The sequence below is a fragment of the Chrysochloris asiatica genome, unplaced genomic scaffold, assembly GCF_000296735.1.
Source record: "Chrysochloris asiatica unplaced genomic scaffold, ChrAsi1.0 scaffold00007, whole genome shotgun sequence".
Taxonomy (NCBI): Eukaryota; Metazoa; Chordata; class Mammalia; order Afrosoricida; family Chrysochloridae; genus Chrysochloris; species Chrysochloris asiatica.
The window spans coordinates 738,523-757,082 of NW_006408525.1; the positions used below are offsets into that span (position 1 = coordinate 738,523).

The 18,560-nt window shown below is 40.5% G+C and overlaps 1 protein-coding gene across 1 annotated transcript; it reads right to left on the reverse strand.

Annotated features, from left to right (window-relative positions):
- Positions 1 to 586: 586 nt before the first annotated feature.
- Positions 587 to 17,634, reverse strand: LOC102821072 (chromosome unknown open reading frame, human C17orf75). The gene is made up of 10 exons (XM_006832305.1): positions 17,495 to 17,634; positions 16,849 to 16,923; positions 15,157 to 15,282; positions 13,695 to 13,838; positions 13,385 to 13,442; positions 12,265 to 12,384; positions 7,221 to 7,285; positions 6,942 to 7,078; positions 5,636 to 5,739; positions 587 to 979 (listed from the first exon to the last, which is right to left on the reverse strand). Exons 1-10 carry the CDS (start codon positions 17,632 to 17,634, stop codon positions 764 to 766), a joined length of 1,185 nt encoding a protein of 394 aa, XP_006832368.1. The 3' UTR covers positions 587 to 763.
- Between the last annotated feature and the right edge of the window lie 926 nt (positions 17,635 to 18,560).

Genomic DNA, 18,560 nt, shown 5'->3' on the forward strand with positions numbered 1-18,560 from the left:
ACTAAAAACAAGAGGAACTCAGACATGAAGAATCTCTATTTGCATTATGTTAATTTACTGGCATTTTTTTGGCCCCCTTAACATTTTTTAAAAAAACCTCTAGCATTTTCGTGTAGAAGAAAGAAACTATAGGCTCTGGCAAGTCAGTAAAAAAAGTGATGGTACAGGCCACTTCTGTAGTAGATTTCTATCAGAGATGTCTGATTTTCATTCATGATTTGCATATTGACTCCAGAGCTGCCTTCACCATTGCCGCCATTGTCAATCAGACAAAAACTGTATCAAGCCCCCACAGAGTGCATAGACTTTCTTTGGAATGGCTGAGCAGCACTAACTCATCTGTCCTAAATCGAGGATTATACTCGTTAAACAAGAAGCTACAATCCATTGAGAAAGAAGAATTATGATCTTTCTGAGGAAAAAAGTTTCTAACTACTACAGCAAACTCCTGAGAGAACCTCCAAAATTACCTCTGACATTTTTTAAGCAACAACCTCCTGAATTCTAGAAATTATGGGACTAGCAGTATATTAAATTTTCACAAGTCTGACACATATGTATTATCTATTTAGGACTCAGTGAAGACGTTCCTCAGATTTTTAGGTTTAATTAAGTCAAATGTCAAAATTGCAAAAGAAAACAAATCTGAAATGAATTTCAAATCATCTTAAATAACCATCAGATTAATAACTAAAACAACTGCAATTTCAAACACCAAGGCTTGACTATCCCAACTACACAATACAATGATCTTAAAATGTGATCAGAAACTTTGGGTAAGAACTTCTTTCATGAATTCTTCGAGGACGGCTACCACATTTTTGGCTTCTGGCATTTCTTCATGTTCCACTTTCACAATCTTCAAAAGGGTATCTCCACTACCGCAGTTCTTTAAGAACAGGTAACATTTAAACAACGCATAATGATTCATTTCGGCCTGTCGGATAAACCTCTTCAAATTATTTGTGTCTTGTATGGCCTAGAAAAAGATCATCCAGTTAAATATGTAGTAGGATGATAATAAAGCTTGAAAACTGTCTCCTATCTAGCTGATAAAGGAGCTCTGGTGGCACAGTGGTTACGAGTTGGGCTGCTAACCTCAAGGTCAGCAGTTCAAAACTACCAGCTGTTCTGCAGGAGAAAGATGAGGCTTTCTGCTCCCGTAAAGACTTACAGCCTCGGAAACCCTAAGCAGGGTTGTTATGAGTTGAAGCCAACTCCACAGCACACCACCATTATCCAGCTGACAACTCATTATATCAGGGTAAGTCAAAAAGTATTGCTATAAAATCATACACATGTTTATTAAACCAAAATGTTAAAATGTGAAGTTAGTGCTTCTCAACATATCCTCCATCTAAGTCTACACACTTCTGAAGGTGGTGTTTCCATCTCTCTAACCCTTCCTTGAAGAATTCCTTGGTCTGCAATTTATGTCATGTCAAAGAAGTTTTGGTATCTTTGTGGTTGTTAGGTGCCCTCAAGTCAGTTCTGATTCACAGCAACTCTATGCACATCAGAACGAAACATTGCCCAGTACTGCGCCAACCTCACGAATTCAATCTTTACTCCATTTATCATGATGCAATTTACTGGTCCAGTTGTGAGGATTTTTGTCTTCTTTACATTGAGGTGCAATTCATACCAAAGGCTGTAGTCTTTTATCTTCATTACTATTTTAAGTTCTCTTTGTTTTCAGCAAGCAAGGTGGTTTCATTTCATTTCATGGCTGTTTCCATGAGTGTTGATTGTTGATGTAAGCAAACTTAAATCCTTGACAGCCTCAATCTTTTCTCCATTTATCATAATGAAATTTATTGGTCCAATTGTGAGTATTTTTGTTTTCTTTACATTGAAGTGCAATCCATACTGAAGACTGTAGTATTTGATTTTCACTAGTAAGTATTTTTAAGTCCTCTTTGCTCTCAGCATGCAAGGTTGTTTCATCTGCCTGTCACAGGTTCTTAATGAGTCTTCCTCCTACCTTGATACCATGCTCTTCTTCATATACTCCAGCTTCTCAGATTATTTCCTCAGCATACACACTGAATAAATATGGTGAAAGAATACAGCACTTTTCCTGATTTTAAACCATTCAATATTCCCTTAATGTGTTCAATAACAACAACAAGCATGCCCAACTGTTATGACTGCCTCTTGGTCTACGTACAGGACCCTCATGAGCACACTCAAGTGCTATGGAATGCCTTTCTTCTCTATGCTATCCATTGTTTGTCATGATCCACATGGTCAAAAGCCTTTGGATAGTCAATAAAGCATGAGTAAATATCTTTCTGGTATTCTCTGCTTTCAACCAAGATCCATCTGATGTCAGCAATGAGATCCCTAGTTCCATGTCCTCTTCTGAATCTGACTTGAGTTTCTAGCAATGGACTGTTACAGCCGTTCTTGAATTATCTTCTGCAAAATTTTACTTGCATGTGATTATTAATGATATTGCTCGATGATTTCTGCATTCCATTGGGTCACCTCTCTTTGGAATGGGCACAAATATTGATCTCTTCCAATAGGTTGGCTAGCTAGCTGTCTTCCAAATTTTTTGGCATGGATGAGTGAGTGCCTCCAGGGCTGCATCAGTTTCTTGAAAGATTTCTATTTGTATTCCATCCATTTCTGGAGCCTTGTTTTTCATCAATACCTTCAATGTAGCTTGGACATCTTCCTTGAGTACCACTGATTCTTGATCAACCTCTGGATATTGTTGAACAACTATTTCTTTTTGGTACAGTGGCTCTGTGTAGTCCTTCCATCTTCTTTTAATGCTTTCTGCATCATTCAGTATTTTGCCAATGGAATCTTTCGATATTTCAAGTTGAGGCTTGAATTTTTTCTTCCATTCTTTCAGCTTGAGAAACAATGAGTGTGTTCTTCCCTTCCAGTCTTTGCACATTTCATTATAATACTTGATTTTATCTTCTTGAGCTACCCTTTGAAATTTCTTCCATTTGTTTAGTATGTCTACACTAGAGAGCAAGTTTCAGAGTTTCTCTGGTATCCATTTTGGTCTTTTCTTTTTTCAATCTTACTGATCCTTTTTCATATTATCTTCTTGATGTCATCCCACAATTCTTCGGCTTTTCAGTCACTGGTTTCTAATGTATCAAATCTGTTCTTGAGATGATCTCTAAATTCAGGTGTGATATGTGCAAGGTCATATATTGGCTTTTGTAGACTTGTTTTAATTTTCTTCAGCTTCAGCCTGAACTTGCATATTGTGTTCCACAGTCTGCCCCTGGCCTTGTTTTGGTTAATGATACTGAGCTTTTCTACCATCTCTTTCCACATATGTAGTCAATTTGATTCGTATGTATTCCATCTGGTGAGGTCCATGTAATTGAGTTTTATGTTGTTTTAAAAAGGTATTTGCAATGAATAAGTCATTGGTCTTGAAAAATCTTAACAGGGGATCTCCAGCATCATTTCTGTCACCAAGGCCATATTTTCCAACTCCTAACCCTCTTTGTTTCCAATTTGGACATTCCAATCACCAATAATAATCAATATATCTTAATTGCATATTTAGTCAATTTCAGACTGAAGAAGTTGATAGGATTCTTCAATTTCATCATCAGTGGCTTTAGTGGTTGGTTCTTAAATTTTAATAACAGTGTTATTAACTGGTCTTCCTTGTTGTGACCAGTGGAGTCAGTTCTGATGCACAGTGACACCATATAGGGTTTCTGAGAAGCTTCTGGTGGATTTGAACCATCAACCTTGTCCAGTGCTTATCCTACAGCACCACACCAGTACTCCAGTAGCATATGGCTATTATCCTATCACAGACAACACTGTATTTCAAGATAGATCTTGAAATGTTCATTTTGAGGACAAATGCCCTGTCATTCCTTTTGAATTTGTTGTTCCTGGCATAATAAACCATTTGACTGTCAAATTCAGAATGACCAATACCAGTCTGTTTCAGCTCACTGATGTCTAGGATAGTGATTTTAATTTGTTCCATTTCGTTTTAAACAACTTCCTATTTCCCTAGATTCATACGTCGTACATTCCATGTTCTGATTATTAATGGATGCTTGCAGCTGTTTCTTCTCATTTTTAACTGTGCACCATCAGCAAATGAAGGTCCTGTTTACTCCATTCATATCACCACAGTCAACGCAACTTTGAGGAGGCAGCACTTCCACTGTCGTATTTAAGTATCTTCCAACCTGAAGGGCTCATCTTCTGGCATCTATCTGACACTGTACTGCTGGTATTCATCGTGTTTTCATCTTCCAGCACAATATCTGACAATGTGCCAAGGCTGTTCATAAAGTTTTCAGAGGGCAGACATTCAGAAGTAGTCCGTCTCTCCTTCCTCCTAGTCTGTCTTAGTCTAGAAGCTCAGCTGAAACCTGCCCACCATGGGTGACCCTGCTGGTGTTTAAAATACCGGTGGCATAGCTTCCAGAATCACAGCAACATGCAAGCCACCACAGTAAGACAAACTGACAGATGAGTGGGGGCATCCTAGAGGGATTAAAATCATGTTCCTTTTAGTTCGGGGAACAAAGAGAAACCTCAAAGGACAAGATCAGGGATGTATGGTGGATGGGGTAAGGTTTTCTAATGAAATGCTCCTAGGACAGTCCTTGTGCCCTCAAAGAATGTGCACTGCCATGATGGGAAATATTGCTCAGAACAATTTCCTGGGCTTTCTCACTTAGATGGTTTTCCATTTTCTTAAAACTTCTTCATACTAAGTCCCCGATCATCTTGTATTCTTCGTTGCCATCACCCTTGAAGCTGACCTGCCTGATTTAAATTACAAGGCCCGAAAGATCCCCTTGGAAACCAAGGCTTTGATTGGACCTTGTTTTTTACAGACACCCTAACCCTAAGTAGACTAACTAGACACCACAGTAGTCCTGGTGTGGCACTGTGGGCTAATGCATCAGACTGGAAAGTCGTTTGTCATTTGAACTGCAAGGTCAGTGGTTCAAGCTCACCAGCGGCTCCTTGGAAACCCTATTCAGGGTTGCTACGGGTCAGAACTGACTGGATGGTACTTAACAACAACTAGACTAAAAAAAGTGTATTTCCAAGAGAATTTGCCTGTATCCCCTGATTACACAGACAAGATTAATACACTTGTATTATTTGGAATAAACCCATGCATGTTTATGGACTCCTAGGAGCAATACTTTTTAATTTACCCTCATACATTCCTGAGTTGTTTGGTTCTTAGTTTTAAATATTTCCATCATTTTTTTTGCTAATATGTTTTACAACTCAGTAGGACAAAAGTTCCTATATGAAGTAAAAATACTTTCAAAAACATCTCCTAGATAAAGCAACAAAACTCCCTTCCCATCCCCAGCCCTGCCCCCAGTTTTGAACCCTTAGGCACTGGATCAGGTTTTTGTGCTCTGCAACTAAAGATCCATCACAAAGTAAATATAAGCTAAGTGTTCAAACCACTTAATTAGAAATAAAAGGATATACATGCACAAGCCACTTAAAAATATAAACAAACGCTCCCTGAGGATCCCAATTTGGGAGCATCCTATTAGTAGACACGGCAGCTCCACAGCAGATTTGTTCCACTGTCACTGACAACAATGAAAACTCACATGAACAGACTGTGGGGCCTGGTACACAGCCAACTAATTACCTTTAATTTAAAGTTCTCCAGTACTTGTCGGAAAAGAAAAGGATTGCCCCCTTCAGCACCATTTAGAAATGCCTGCATCCAATCCTCACAAAACCGGTTGCTTCCTATAAAGTACATTGGGAAATTAAATAAATTTAAAATGTAATCCTACAAAGGCATTTATCTTTCTTCAAAAAAACACTTATAAATGGAAACAAACAAACAAAAACATTTATAATGAACAATTTGACACTTCTATAATAGTTAAAATAAAATACGCATACCCACCCCTACCTATGTACTCAATACCTGGCTATGTAACACCAAAATGGTTAAAGCCCTTGAGTAACCCTCCCAATCATACCCCACTCGTTTCTCATCAGAAAGAGTTTCCATTTAGTTCTTTCTATGGTTAGTTGGTTGGTTACGTCAGTTTCCACTCATTACAACCCTGTATAGGGTTTCCAAGGCTGTAAATCTTTACGGAAGCAGAAAGCCTCACCTTTCCTTCTCAAAGTGACTGGTAAATTCAAATTGCTGACCTTGTGGTTAGCAGCCCACTCATAACCCACTACACTACATTTTACTACATTAAAAAATATATGTATCCTGGCGTGGCGTTGTAGAATAAGCACAGGACTGCCAACTACAAGGTTAGCAGTTCAAACCCACCAGTTAATTCTCAAAGCCTATACAGGGTTTCTATGAGTCGGAACCAAGTTAACGGCACTTAACAGCAACAACAGGAGTCCTGGTGTGGCACTGTACAATAATGCACTGGACCGCAAAGTTGGTTTAAACCACAAGGTTGGCAGTTCAAACTCACCAGCCACTCCTTGGGAACGCTATATAGGGTTGTTATGAGTCGGACCCAACTTGACAGTACTTAACAGCAGCAAAAAGCAAGCCCTGTAGAGGAGCATTTTGTGTACATTAAGACTTGACGTACTTTTCTCATGGCTTATCTTACTAAATAGGATGGTTCTGAGCTATATTGATACATGCAGCTTTAACTTAGTCACTTTCATCCCATACAGCAGATTATCAATTTTCCAATTGATGAACATTTAGGTTGCTTCCAATATTTGCTATTTCAAACCATGACTTTTTAAACCCTTGTTTGTACATGTCTCCAGGGTACAAGAGTTTCTCTATATTCCTAGGAGTAGAATAGTTGGATGTGGCCTCATCGGGGTTTCAAAAACTACAGTTGTTTTTAGCAAATTTGGGATAGACTTGTAAAGCGGCACAAGGCAGAAAGAGTGACTTTGCACCATCTTTCTCAGTGCAAAAATGAAGAGGCACAGGAATGGGGATGGCTGCTTACCTGCATTGAAGAACCGAGGCTGGGAGCTACTACAATCGATGACCACAGACTTATGTTGCTCCTCTGTCATAGCCATGCACAAAGATGTCACGGTGCCCTCATGAATAAGTCCTTGAAGACTGGCCACACTCAGAAACCTGTCACACATACAGGCCCGTTTCCACAAACAAGGTTACAGAACAGGAGGGGAAGAGCAAATTCATTCTGTACTAGGGAGGTTTTAGTAAAAATCAGACTGTGTGTGGAAAAGGTTCTGTCTTCAAAAACCATGTTGTTTACCTGTCAATGTCTCTCTTTGTTTTTTCATCTGATTCCTTAACCTCAACAGGAGTATAACTCAGAGCCTACAAGAGAAAAATAAAGCCTGGTGGATACATATAGTCTGGTTTGTCCTACTAAGCAGCTACTTGTGACTAAACGTCACCTTCTCAAATCACCACCACATCAGAAGATTAATGGCACCACACAGGAGCCCTGCAGAGCCTTGTTCAGCTGTTGCGCACTAAAGCTGAGATCTAACCGTACTGCCTTGTTCTCATCTCATCTCAGCATTTATCCACCATGTAAAATGAAAAGCTCAGTCATACACTCAATCCTCTGCTATTGTCTGCAAATGTTAGTGAACTGTTCAATTTTAATCCACTTTTTTTTTTTTTTTTACTTTTTGTTGTGAATTGAGGGAAGGTTTATAGAGCAGATCATCAATTTTACATTCAACAAATCATATACTTCGTTTCATTACAATATTTGCAATCCCTGCATATTCCATCAGTTTATCCAGATACTTATATATGCCTAAAATCTCACTAGATTTTTTTTTCCACTTTATATTGTGAATTGAGTGAAGGTTTACAGAGATCTATTTTTCCATTCAACAACTTACACACATTTTGTTTCAAGTCATTGACTGCAGTCCTCACAAAGTAACATCACTTATCTATCCCATTACCTCCCTGGGTTTCCTATTTTCATTCCTCCTCCTTTCCTAACCCTTCTGAACTTTGTCCTTGGATAAATGCTGCCCTTTGCACCTCAGATGGCTGATCAACTTAAGGAGTGATTGCCTCCCTGGCATTATTGTTCACCTTATAAGCCTGTCTATTGTTTGGCTGAAAATGGAACTGGGGGGTGAGTTCATTTTCAGACCTGAAGGGTAACTAAGGACCGTAGTCTCGGGGATTCCACAAATCTCTATACAACCAGTATGTCTGGTCTTTTCTATGATTTTGAGTTTTGTTCCAGTCTTTTCCCATTCTATCCAGGGCCTTCTAATATGATTCCCTTCAGAGCAGTTGGTAGTGATGGCCGGGCATCATTTAGTTCTTCTGGTCTTGAGATCATGGAGATGGATGTTCTTACAGTCCATTAATCCACTGGACTAATTGTTTCTATATGTCTTTGATTTTCTTCACTCTTCTTTTTTCCAGGTAGGGAGAGACCAATAGTTGCATCTTAGATGGCTGTTCATCAGCTTTAAAAAAAAATTTTTTTTAACATAATGCAATATGTTGATTGACATCCATTTTTTTTTTTCTTGTCTTCTTTGTTACCCAGATTAATACATCTACCCTCTAGCCAGTGACTTACTCTACCTTCGGTTCCACCTCTGTTGTTGTTAAGTGTCTCTGAGTTGGTTCCATTGCATAGTGATCCTGTATAGGGTTTCCAAGGAGTGGCTGTCAGTTTGAATTGCCCACTTTGCAGTTCAAACTGACCTTGTAATCCAGTGCTTATGCTACAGTGACACACCAAGACTCCCCTCCCATCCCTGGTAACCATCAAAGAATGCTTCTTTCAGCATGAAAACCTTTTCTTAATTTTTTACGACGGTGGTCTCATACAATATTTGTCCTTTTGTGATTGACTAATTTGTTCAACAAGGAGCACAATGACTCTGTAGGATAAGCACAAAACTGTGAGACACAAGCTTGGTGGTTTGAATCCACCAGCCATTCCACAGGAGACAGATGAGGCTGTCTGCTCCCACAGAGATTTACCACCTCAGAAACCCTATATAGGATCACTCTGAGTCAGTGAAGACACTTAACAATATCATCTAGGTCCATTCATGTTATGAGATGTTTTGAAGATGCATCACTATTCCTTAAGGCTGCAAAGTATTCCACTGGGTGTATAAACCATATTTTATTTATCCATTCTTCCATTGATGAGCATTTAGGTGGTCTCCATCATTTTGCTACTGTGAATAGTGCTACAATGAACATGGGTGTACCTATATATAACTGTGTCTCAACTCTTTATTTATAGAGAATATGTACCAAGTAGAGAAATTGCTGGATCATATGGTATTTCTTTTTCCAACTTTCAGAGGATGAGCCATATCGTTTTTCATAGTGGTTATACCATTTTGCAGTCCCAGCAACAATGCAGAAGGGTATCATCTCTCCACAACCTTGCCAGCATTTGTTGTTTTCTCTTTTATTGAACTTTCCTATTAATGCTGGGTGAGAAGATATATCACTGTTGTCTTGATATACATCTCTCTAAAAGACTTAAAGAGTCCTGGTGTGGCCCTGTGGGTTAATGCACCAGACTGCAAAGCCATTTGAGCTGCAAGGTTGGCTGTTCAAGCTCACCAGCTGCTCCTCAGAAACTCTATACAGGATCGCTATGGGTCGGAACTGACTTGACAGCACTTAACTACAACAACAAACAATAGACTTAAAATATTTACTTATGAAGATCAATTTATATTCTAAGCAAATAATCCAAGAAAATGGACATGAGAAGAATATGACACCAGGATTGGAAGAAGACTCATTAAGAGCCTGTGATATGAAGATGTTACAACCTTGTTAGCTGAAAGAGAAGTGGATTTAAAAAACACTTACTGATGAAGATCAAAGACTACATACAGCCTTTAGTATGGGTTGTACCTCAGTGTAAAGAAAACAGAAATCCTCACCACTGGACCAATAAATAACACCATGGTAAATGAAAAAAGATTGAAGATGTCAAAGAGGTCATTTTACTTGGACCCATTATCAACACTCAAGGAAACAAGTAATCAAATCACATGTTAATTAGGCAAATCTGCTGCAAAAAACACTCCTTTAAAGTGTTAAAGAGCAAAGATATCAGTTTGAAGACTTAAAGGTGTGCCTGCCTCAAGTCATGGTATTTTCAATTGTCTCATATGCATGTGGAGTCCTGGTATGGCATTGTAGGATAAGCACTCAAACTCAAGGTTGGTTTGAGCTGCAAAATCAGCAGTTCAAGCTCACCATCTGCTTCTCAAAAACCCTATACAGAGTGACTATGAATCAGAATGGACTCTATGGCACTTAACAACAACAACAACTATGCATGTAAAAGTTGGACAATGAATAAGGAAGATGACGGAAGAATTGATACATATGAATTATGGTGCTGAAGAAGAATAAAAGTATCATGAACTGCCAGAACAAATAAATCTGTGATGGAAGAAGTACAGCTAGAATGTTCCTTAGAATCCAGGATGCCAAGACTTCATCTCTCATACTTCGGACAAGTAGGGCGCAGTCCCTGGAGAAGGCCATCATTCCTGGTAAAGTGAGGGCGGGTCAGAGAAAAAGAGTAATACCTCCAACAAGACAGATTGACAGTGGCATCAGCAATGGGCTCAAACACAACAACTGTGAGGATGATGCAGGACCAGGCATTGTTTCCTTTTGTTGTGAGTAGGAATTGACTCAACAGCCCCTAAGAACAACACATGACTAATGGTCACAAGTTCATTCTTCGTATGTTTGCTGGCTGCCTGAATGTCTTCTCTGGTTAAGTGTCTGTTCATGCTCTTTGCCCATTTTTTTATTGGATTATTTCTTTCTCGTTGAGTTGTTCAAGTTTTCTATACATTTTAGAAATTAATCCCTTGTCTAGCATGTTATTACCCACAATTTTTTCCTGATCTCCTTTTACTGTTTTTGGTGAAATCTTTCATTGCACATAAGTGTCTAATTTTAGGCAGTCCCAGCCATCTAGTTTGTCTTCTACTTTTTGTGTTTTCAGTTATGTTCCATAGTGTATTTATGCCACTTATCAGAGTCATTAAGTTTATTGCTAGTTTTCACTGATCTTTATAGTTCTAGGTTTCACATTTAGGTCTTTAATCCACATTGAATTAGTTTTTTTAAATGGTGTGAGTTATGGGTCTTATTTCTTTGCTTCCTAGGTGTTATTGAGGATAACCAACCCAGAAGCAGTTCCTAGAGGCCCTTAAAGTAACTAGATTCAGTGTCTAGGGCAGAGAGCAGCTAAGGGCAAGGTCCCTTACTGGTAATGCTAGTCTCTGCTAGTCTAGGGCTGGTCTGGAGGTTGTACAGGCTTAGCAGGTCTGCAGCAGTGTCCATCTGAATCCAGGGACCAAGGCAGCGCAGCTGACACCCACCTCACACAGATTACTGAGTGACCCCAAACTTCTGAAGAGTAGGGCCTATGCTGGCTGTGAAAAAGGGTGGAAGTAGGCCACACCTCTGGTAACCGGGAAAGCAGGGGAAACGAGAGAACTGCACCGTTCCCATCACCAGCCACCAGTGTGTGTCTGGGCTGCCAGGCCACTGTTTTTCTCCAGAAACGTTCAAAAGATGACTATGTTGTGTCCGGCTGGCAGGCTGTTCTCCAGCCTGTCTTCTTCCTTGGCCGCCCTTGCTCAGCTTCTCCTCCCACTTCTCTGTCCTTCCTTCTGAAGCTCAGGGATCCAGGGTTGTCATCTGAGTCGGCTTCATTTGGTCTTCCGTATCTTTGTTATAGTAGATCTGTGTAGCTGTCTGCCTAGACTGCCATCTTTCTGGAAATCCCCTGCTCATGAACTTTTTAGGATCCTAGTCGCTACTCAGAAAGAGTAGGATGGAGAACATTGTCTTTGTGGACTGTTGTGCCAATTGGTGTTGGTGTGCCCGGAACCATGGTCCTGAGTCCCCAGGCCCAGCAACTCAAGGTATTCGGTGATAATGAAGTTTTCATAACTTTGCCCCCTATATGCTCCACATTTTTATATTTCTTCTCAAACTGCTTTAGAAATTGTATCACTCCCAGATCATTTTTTAATGATTTTATCATTATTTTTATAACTATAAAAAATTATTTTAAAATGTTTATGCTATTAGGAAGACTTAGCCGGCATTTACAATGCAGTGTAGTAATCTGTCTAGATCTAAGTCAAGAAGGTGCAGTCCATCTTCCTAGTAAGCAGAGTTTGAATGGATATTCAAGGGAAAAAGGAATGAATATTCAGAGAAAAATGGGTGATATCCTTAAATAACCCAAACTCTGCCAACGTGGGTCCTGATTAAGGAAATACTTTTGTTTGGGCAATACTTACAGCGTGGAGCAGAAAAGTAAGTTTCTCCTGAAAGAGAAGAACCACCCTTTGGATCGGGCATACAACATCCTCAAACCAGCTGTTCAGGTAGGACTTTATGGGATTCTCCAGACCCTTTTCCTAGATCAGAGTAGAATAAATTTGCTTTAGCATAAGTCTTCACTTTAGTAGACTGAACATTTTCTTTATGATACCCTTGACAGTGAAAAAAAAAAAAAAGGAATACCTTCTCTATTAAAGCTCACTGTCTAAAAATCCACAGGACAACTTTGTTTAGTCTGTTGAATGACGGAGGCAAGGTAAACAGAGTTCATTCTGACTCAAAATTTAAATAGGGAAGGTAGCGGTTGACTCGCCAAGCACTGAAGTCCAGGCCAGTTCTCAGACAAAGTACCCAGGAGCTTCTGCTTTCTCAACTATGCTGCTCCCTAGGGATTTGTGTCACAAAGGAACAGCTCCAATTTGAGAGAGCGGCTCCCCAGACTCACAGTCCTAGCTCCTTCCTGTGCTATCCTTCCCTCTCCTCCTGCAGCATTTTTGTAGAGACCTGACAAATGAAAGCAGCTATTCCTACCTGGAATGGGTGCTAAATTTTTAAGAGTCATGACTTCAACAAATGCCATAAGCAGTTTTAAAAAGGTGTGGATAAATTAATCAATAGGGATGTACTTAATTCATAAAAGATCAATCAATGAAGAATGGAATGTTCCTAAAAGTCTGTACTGTGGCATTCAAGGATAGCCATGTCACTGCACACCATGTCTGTGATGCCAGAGGTGCTGTGGACTATCAGCCTAGTTCTGACCAGAAATGTGAATTTCAGAGACTTAGGAACCGAACCAGAAGAGCACCTTCTTCCTCACCTGGCATGCTACCACATGCCATCAAATTTAATGGATTGAAATGTTCATGTTTACAAAACATCAGAAGTCTTCTGAATCTGAAAGCACTTGTAAGACAATGCTCCTGTTTCCCTTAATCAGACTTGCCCATAAAGAAGCAATTTTTTGGAAATGATTTGTCTTTGAGTCCCACCTATGATTTGACACTATAGCTGTAACAGATGTTCATCAACTCAGTCTTAAAATACAACCAAAAACTATTAAATTAGTCATCTTACCTCACAGTTCATGTTGTCTTTTAGCCCTTGAATATACTTGTCCAATTCAAGCCTGAAAGTACATTCTTAAGGAAGTAATAAAGGATGAAAAAAGACAGGGTTTTATCTCCCAATATGAAATCTAAAATTGCTCAAATAACACAAACTGCAAATTAAAACAAGCTAAGACAAAGTGGTTACATAAAGTTAAGAAATTCAAGTAAATACATAAGTGGGTAGAGAAAGTTTTTAAAGGTTGGTAGTTTTATTCCTGCACTTGCCTTCCCTGGTTTTCCTTCTTCATATCCTTTAAAGACCCGTGAAAGGATATAGCTCAAGTCCTTTTTCAGACCCTCCTAAAAAACAGCATACATACTCTGAAGGTTTACACTCAGAGTCCACTGCTGCTGCTTCAGGAAACAATTTGTCTTGTTGAAAAAGGCAGTAGTAACAGCCGACTCGATACCCTGGAGAACTGGAAAGGTAAAGTAAAGGTAAAACATCTTGTTTGGGTCACTCAGGGAATCTGCTGCAAAGACCTCTTTAAAGTGTTAAAGAGCAAAGATGTCAGTTTGAGGACTAAGGTGCACCTGACCCAAGTCATGGTATTTTCAATAACCTCATATGCATGTGAAAGTTGAACAGTGAATAAGGAAGACTACAGAAGAACTGATGCATTTGAGTTATGCTGTTGGAGAAAAATATTAAAAGTACCATGAACGGCCAGAAGAACAAACAAATCTATTGGAAAAAGTATAACCAAACTGCTCCTTAGAAACCAGGAGGCAAGACTTTGTTTACATCTCATACTTTGGGCATGTTATCAGGAGGGACGTGTCCCTGAAGAAGGACGTTATGCTTGGGTAAAGTAGATGGTAAGTGAGAAAGAGGAAGATGTCCTACAAGATGAATTGACACAGTGGCAGCAGCAATGGACTCAAACATAATTATTGTGAGGCGGAGGCAGGACCGGGCAGTGTTTTGTTCTCTTGTGCATGGGGTCGCTGTGAGTTGGAGCTGACTCAATGACACCTAATAACAATATGCATCTAATTTTGTGGACTACTGTACATCCTGGTCACCTGTCTCTGACAAAGCTAATGACTGCCACTAGTCAGCTTCCCAGACTTCTCCCTTTGTTTACTCGTAACAGCAGAGGAGCAGAAGTGGATACTTTAATGGCCTCTAGCCAAAGCAGTGCCTCACAAATATGAAATTGCTTTGAATTCTCTTGAGAAATATGCTATGTTTATCTTGTCTTATTCTTGGGCCATGGATTCTGCTCCTGGGGGGATTTGAGTGGCAACATCACAGTCTAAAATGGAATACAACCAAGAGGTATACTGGAAAGACAGCTGGAACTGGATAGAGAAGATCAGTATGTCCAAACCAGCACTCCATTGATGTGAACAGATTTAGGATCTTGGTCCCCCATTTAAGTTGAGTTGATTTCCTCATCTGCTCTGTCTCAAACTTTCTAGAGAAAACTGCATTAAACAAAAGTTTGTGAAAGCACTCTATAAAGTATAAAGTATACACTTGTAGTTACTTCATTGGGTTTTAGTAATGAACTCTTTTCCTCCAAGTAGGAACTAAATGAACAGGAGGAAGAGTCTCTACCATTTAGTTCATTCCATTCCACAAGGTTTATGAGTCAGTCCCAGTGCATGGGCTGCCAGCAACAAAGGTAAGCCTCCTGGGTCTGGTAGGAGCTGATCTTTTGGAGTTTCTCAGCACTTCTCATTTTCAGCTCAGAAATAAAACCTCAGGACACAGCACATTTTTGCACTTACCTCAGCTCCAGGGATGTAACATTACCCAGTCCTTCAAAGACTGCTCCCTTGGAAAGACGCTTAACAATGAAACTGCGCAGCTGTGGCTCCACTTCAGATGGTAGATTAGTGTCCACCAAAGAAAGGCTTGTCAAATGAAAGACACACAGTCCTTACCAGTGAATTACTGCCTTCACACACCATAAACCAGACAGAATGCTATTTAAAGCCCAGGACTCTTTTAAGGACTTGAGAAAGCTCTCTCTCTGACCCCTTGCTGATACCTCTAAGAATGCAGATCATCACCAAGATCCATCTCAATAGTTTAAAATGTTTCTCTATTTCCACCTTTCTCTCTAGTACCCTGATTCCATGCTGGTCCCCAATCTACTGATATCCATAGTCTCCAGCCTCACCTTAAGTTACAGCTCATTAACTTTGAGTGGACCATTTCTGCTGCCAGCTCTCACCCTTTCCTGATCCATTTGCTCTTCTGCTCCCCTAGATAAAGGAGCTCTGGTAGAGTAGTGGTTACGAATCAGGCTGCTAACCTCAAGGTCAGCAGTTCAAAACTACCAGCAGTTCCACAGGAGAAAGATGAGGCTTTTTGCTTCCATAAAGATTTACAGTCTTGGAAACCCTGTACAGGGTCACTATGAGTCAGAACCGACTCCACGGCACATAACCACCACCACCATTCCCCTAGATCACTGTTTCATACCGTCTCCTCTTTCATCAACTCTCCAACTACCTATTACCGTAGATTGAACACACTAGCTTGATGGTGGTGGTGTGCTGTGGAGTCGGTTTCAACTCTTAGTAACCCTGCATAGGGTTTCCGAGGCTGTAAATCTTTACAGAAGCAGAAAGCCTCATCTTTCTCCTGCAGAACGGCTGGTAGTTTTGAACTGCTGTCCTTGAGATTAGCAGCCCAACTCGTAACCACTATGCTACCAGAGCTCCTTAACACACTGGCTTATTTTAGTTTATGAACTAAAAAATCAGAATTTCAATTAGATTTAGAGTAGAATATAAACAGAAACTATAACCTGAATATACAAGAAAAGGTTATGAAACCAATACTTTTCAATAATTGTTGTTGTTATGTGCCCTGGAGTCAGTTCCGACTCATGGAGACCCTGCACAGGATTTCCGAGGCTGTAAATCTTTACAGGAGCAGAAAGCCTCATCTTTCTCCAGCGGAGCCGCTGGGAGTTTTGAACTGCCGACCATGAGGTTAGCAGCCCAATTCGTAACCATTACGCTACCAAAGCTCTTCATAATATAACCTGTTGTTGTTGTTAAGTGCCATCGAGTTGGTTCCTACCCATAGCAACCCTGTACAGGGTTTCTGAGGCTGTAAATCTTTACGGGAGCAGAAAGCCTCATCTTTCTTCCACGGAGCAGCTGGTAGTTTCAAACTTCTGACCCTGAGGTTCACAGCCCGATTCGTAACCACTACGCTGCTACTAGAGCTCGTTTTTCAATAACTGTCTCTGCTTGTTACCAAGGGCACTGTGTGTGTTTGGATCTGCCCCAGCCTTGAAAGATGAACCAATGAGGTAACTAGGATGAGGTTCCTAGGAGACCAGCGGGTTTGATGGTTTGACTGAGGAAAAGCTCAGTGGAAATAGGGTACTCGCTGACATCTACAGGCCAGAGGTGCAGAACAGATAAAAGCATAGGAATGAATTATGGTTAAGCTAGTTTTACCTGAAATCGTCACCGGAAGGAGTTTCTGTATTTGTGCCACTTGCATCATCACTGTCTCCTCGATGGTGTGCCAATCTGCACGTCACAAGAACAATACTGCTCTCAGTTATGAGATGGACTCAGGGGGTATGGATGGGGTGTGGGAGAGGCAGGCAAGAGTTAACTAAAAACGTGGCATGAGTCCTCCTCTGCCTACCTTCATAGCTGGGAAAACAAACACAGAAAACAGTGCTGACAAGAGTCCCTTCTCTCTCTAGGTCCACACAAGGGGCGGGAGGAAAGGCTAAACAGAAAACACAAGCAACTTCCTTTTAAAAACCAGGCTTTAGAGACCCAGGAGGGCCCAAAGAAAGTCAGCCCACCCGTGAGGGTGGAAAAATACAGGCAATTTAAGAGGGTACCAATAGCTGATGGTGGTGGGTGGGCGGGACTGAAATTCTGGAAAGTTTAAAGAGATAAGACAGGAAACATGGGAATGGGAACTGATATCATTAAGCTTGCCTGGCATTCCACTAAACAAAGAACAGAGGGACTGAGCCCATAGGGACACATGGAGGACACAGGCTTGGGAGGGCCAGTCCTAAAGGTCTGGTATGAGGGCTAGGGTGTAAGGCCCACCGGCGGGGCAGGGGCGGGGCGTCTCCACCTGCTTCCGCGGTAGCTGTACAGACTGTAGTGGCTGCTGGGTGGTAGCTCGAGTCTCCGCTCCTCCGCAGAACCACCCTCCTCGCTGCTCTCTAGCTCTTTTTCATCTCCATCCAGTGATTCTTGCAAAGAGGGGAGCATTGCGGCGATCTCCGAGCGGCCTTGTGTCCCCACCAAACCGCTCCCCCGATGCCGTACAGTCCTTTGTGGCTGGGCTCCTCCGGCTCCTGGGCCTTGCACACCTGCGTTCCGCTGATTTCCCCAGGTTCTTAAGGAAATTGACATGCGTGTTTCTCCCCACTGGCTAGCAGGCTTGTTTTGTTTTGCTGTTTCTTTGTTTGTTTCTGTTTTGTTTTTTAATCTTATTTTGTTGTTGAGACTATACACAGCGAAACATACATGAATTCAACCCTTTCTACTTGTGCAATTCCTTTTCTGAGTTGTTCCTCCACCATTAGCGTAAACTAACTGTCCTGTAAGCTTCCATCTAATCGCTCCAGTTGCTGTTATTACTATGATCCCATATGTAGATAATTCTTAAAAGAGAAAAATATTCAAAGCAGACTTTTTTTTTGTTTTTTAACTAGTTAAGCTAAACTATTGTTTGGTTTTAAGAAGACTTCAGGAAATATTTTTTTGCTTATGTATTAAAGGTTATTGGCGCTGTGGGTTAATGAATTGAACTGCAAAGTTGGTTTGAACCACAAGGTCATCAGTTCAAGCTCACCAGTTGCTCTTGGGCAACCCTATACAGGGTTGGTTGCTATGGGTAAAACCAACTCTATGGCACTTAACAACAAGGGTAATAGTTTCTGGAGTTCATCTAGCCATCTTGGCTCCAGAAATTCTAAAATCCAAGTATTAGGCTACTGAGTTCAGTTTTACTGAAAACCTTTTGCCATTATTCCATTAACTAATTTTTCTCCTCATTTATTGGTGGTTTCTCTACACTGGAGAGCAAGTTTTTAGGGTCTCTCTGACATCCATTTTGATCTTTTCCTTCTTTCTTGTCTTCTTAATGACTTTTTGCTTTCTTCATGTATAATGTTCTGAATGTCATCCCACAA

What these genes read in the sequence shown, in the direction of transcription:
- LOC102821072 (XM_006832305.1), bottom strand. Translation starts at nt 17,634, where the DNA reads ATGCTCCCCTCTTTGCAAGAATCACTGGATGGAGATGAAAAAGAGCTA. An exon ending in AAGACAACATGAACTGTGAG is followed by an intron (nt 12,385 to 13,384) that starts GTAAGATGACTA and finishes ACTCTGATCTAG; the next exon opens with GAAAAGGGTCTGGAGAATCC. An exon ending in TTACTTTTCTGCTCCACGCT is followed by an intron (nt 7,286 to 12,264) that starts GTAAGTATTGCC and finishes TTTCTCTTGTAG; the next exon opens with GCTCTGAGTTATACTCCTGT.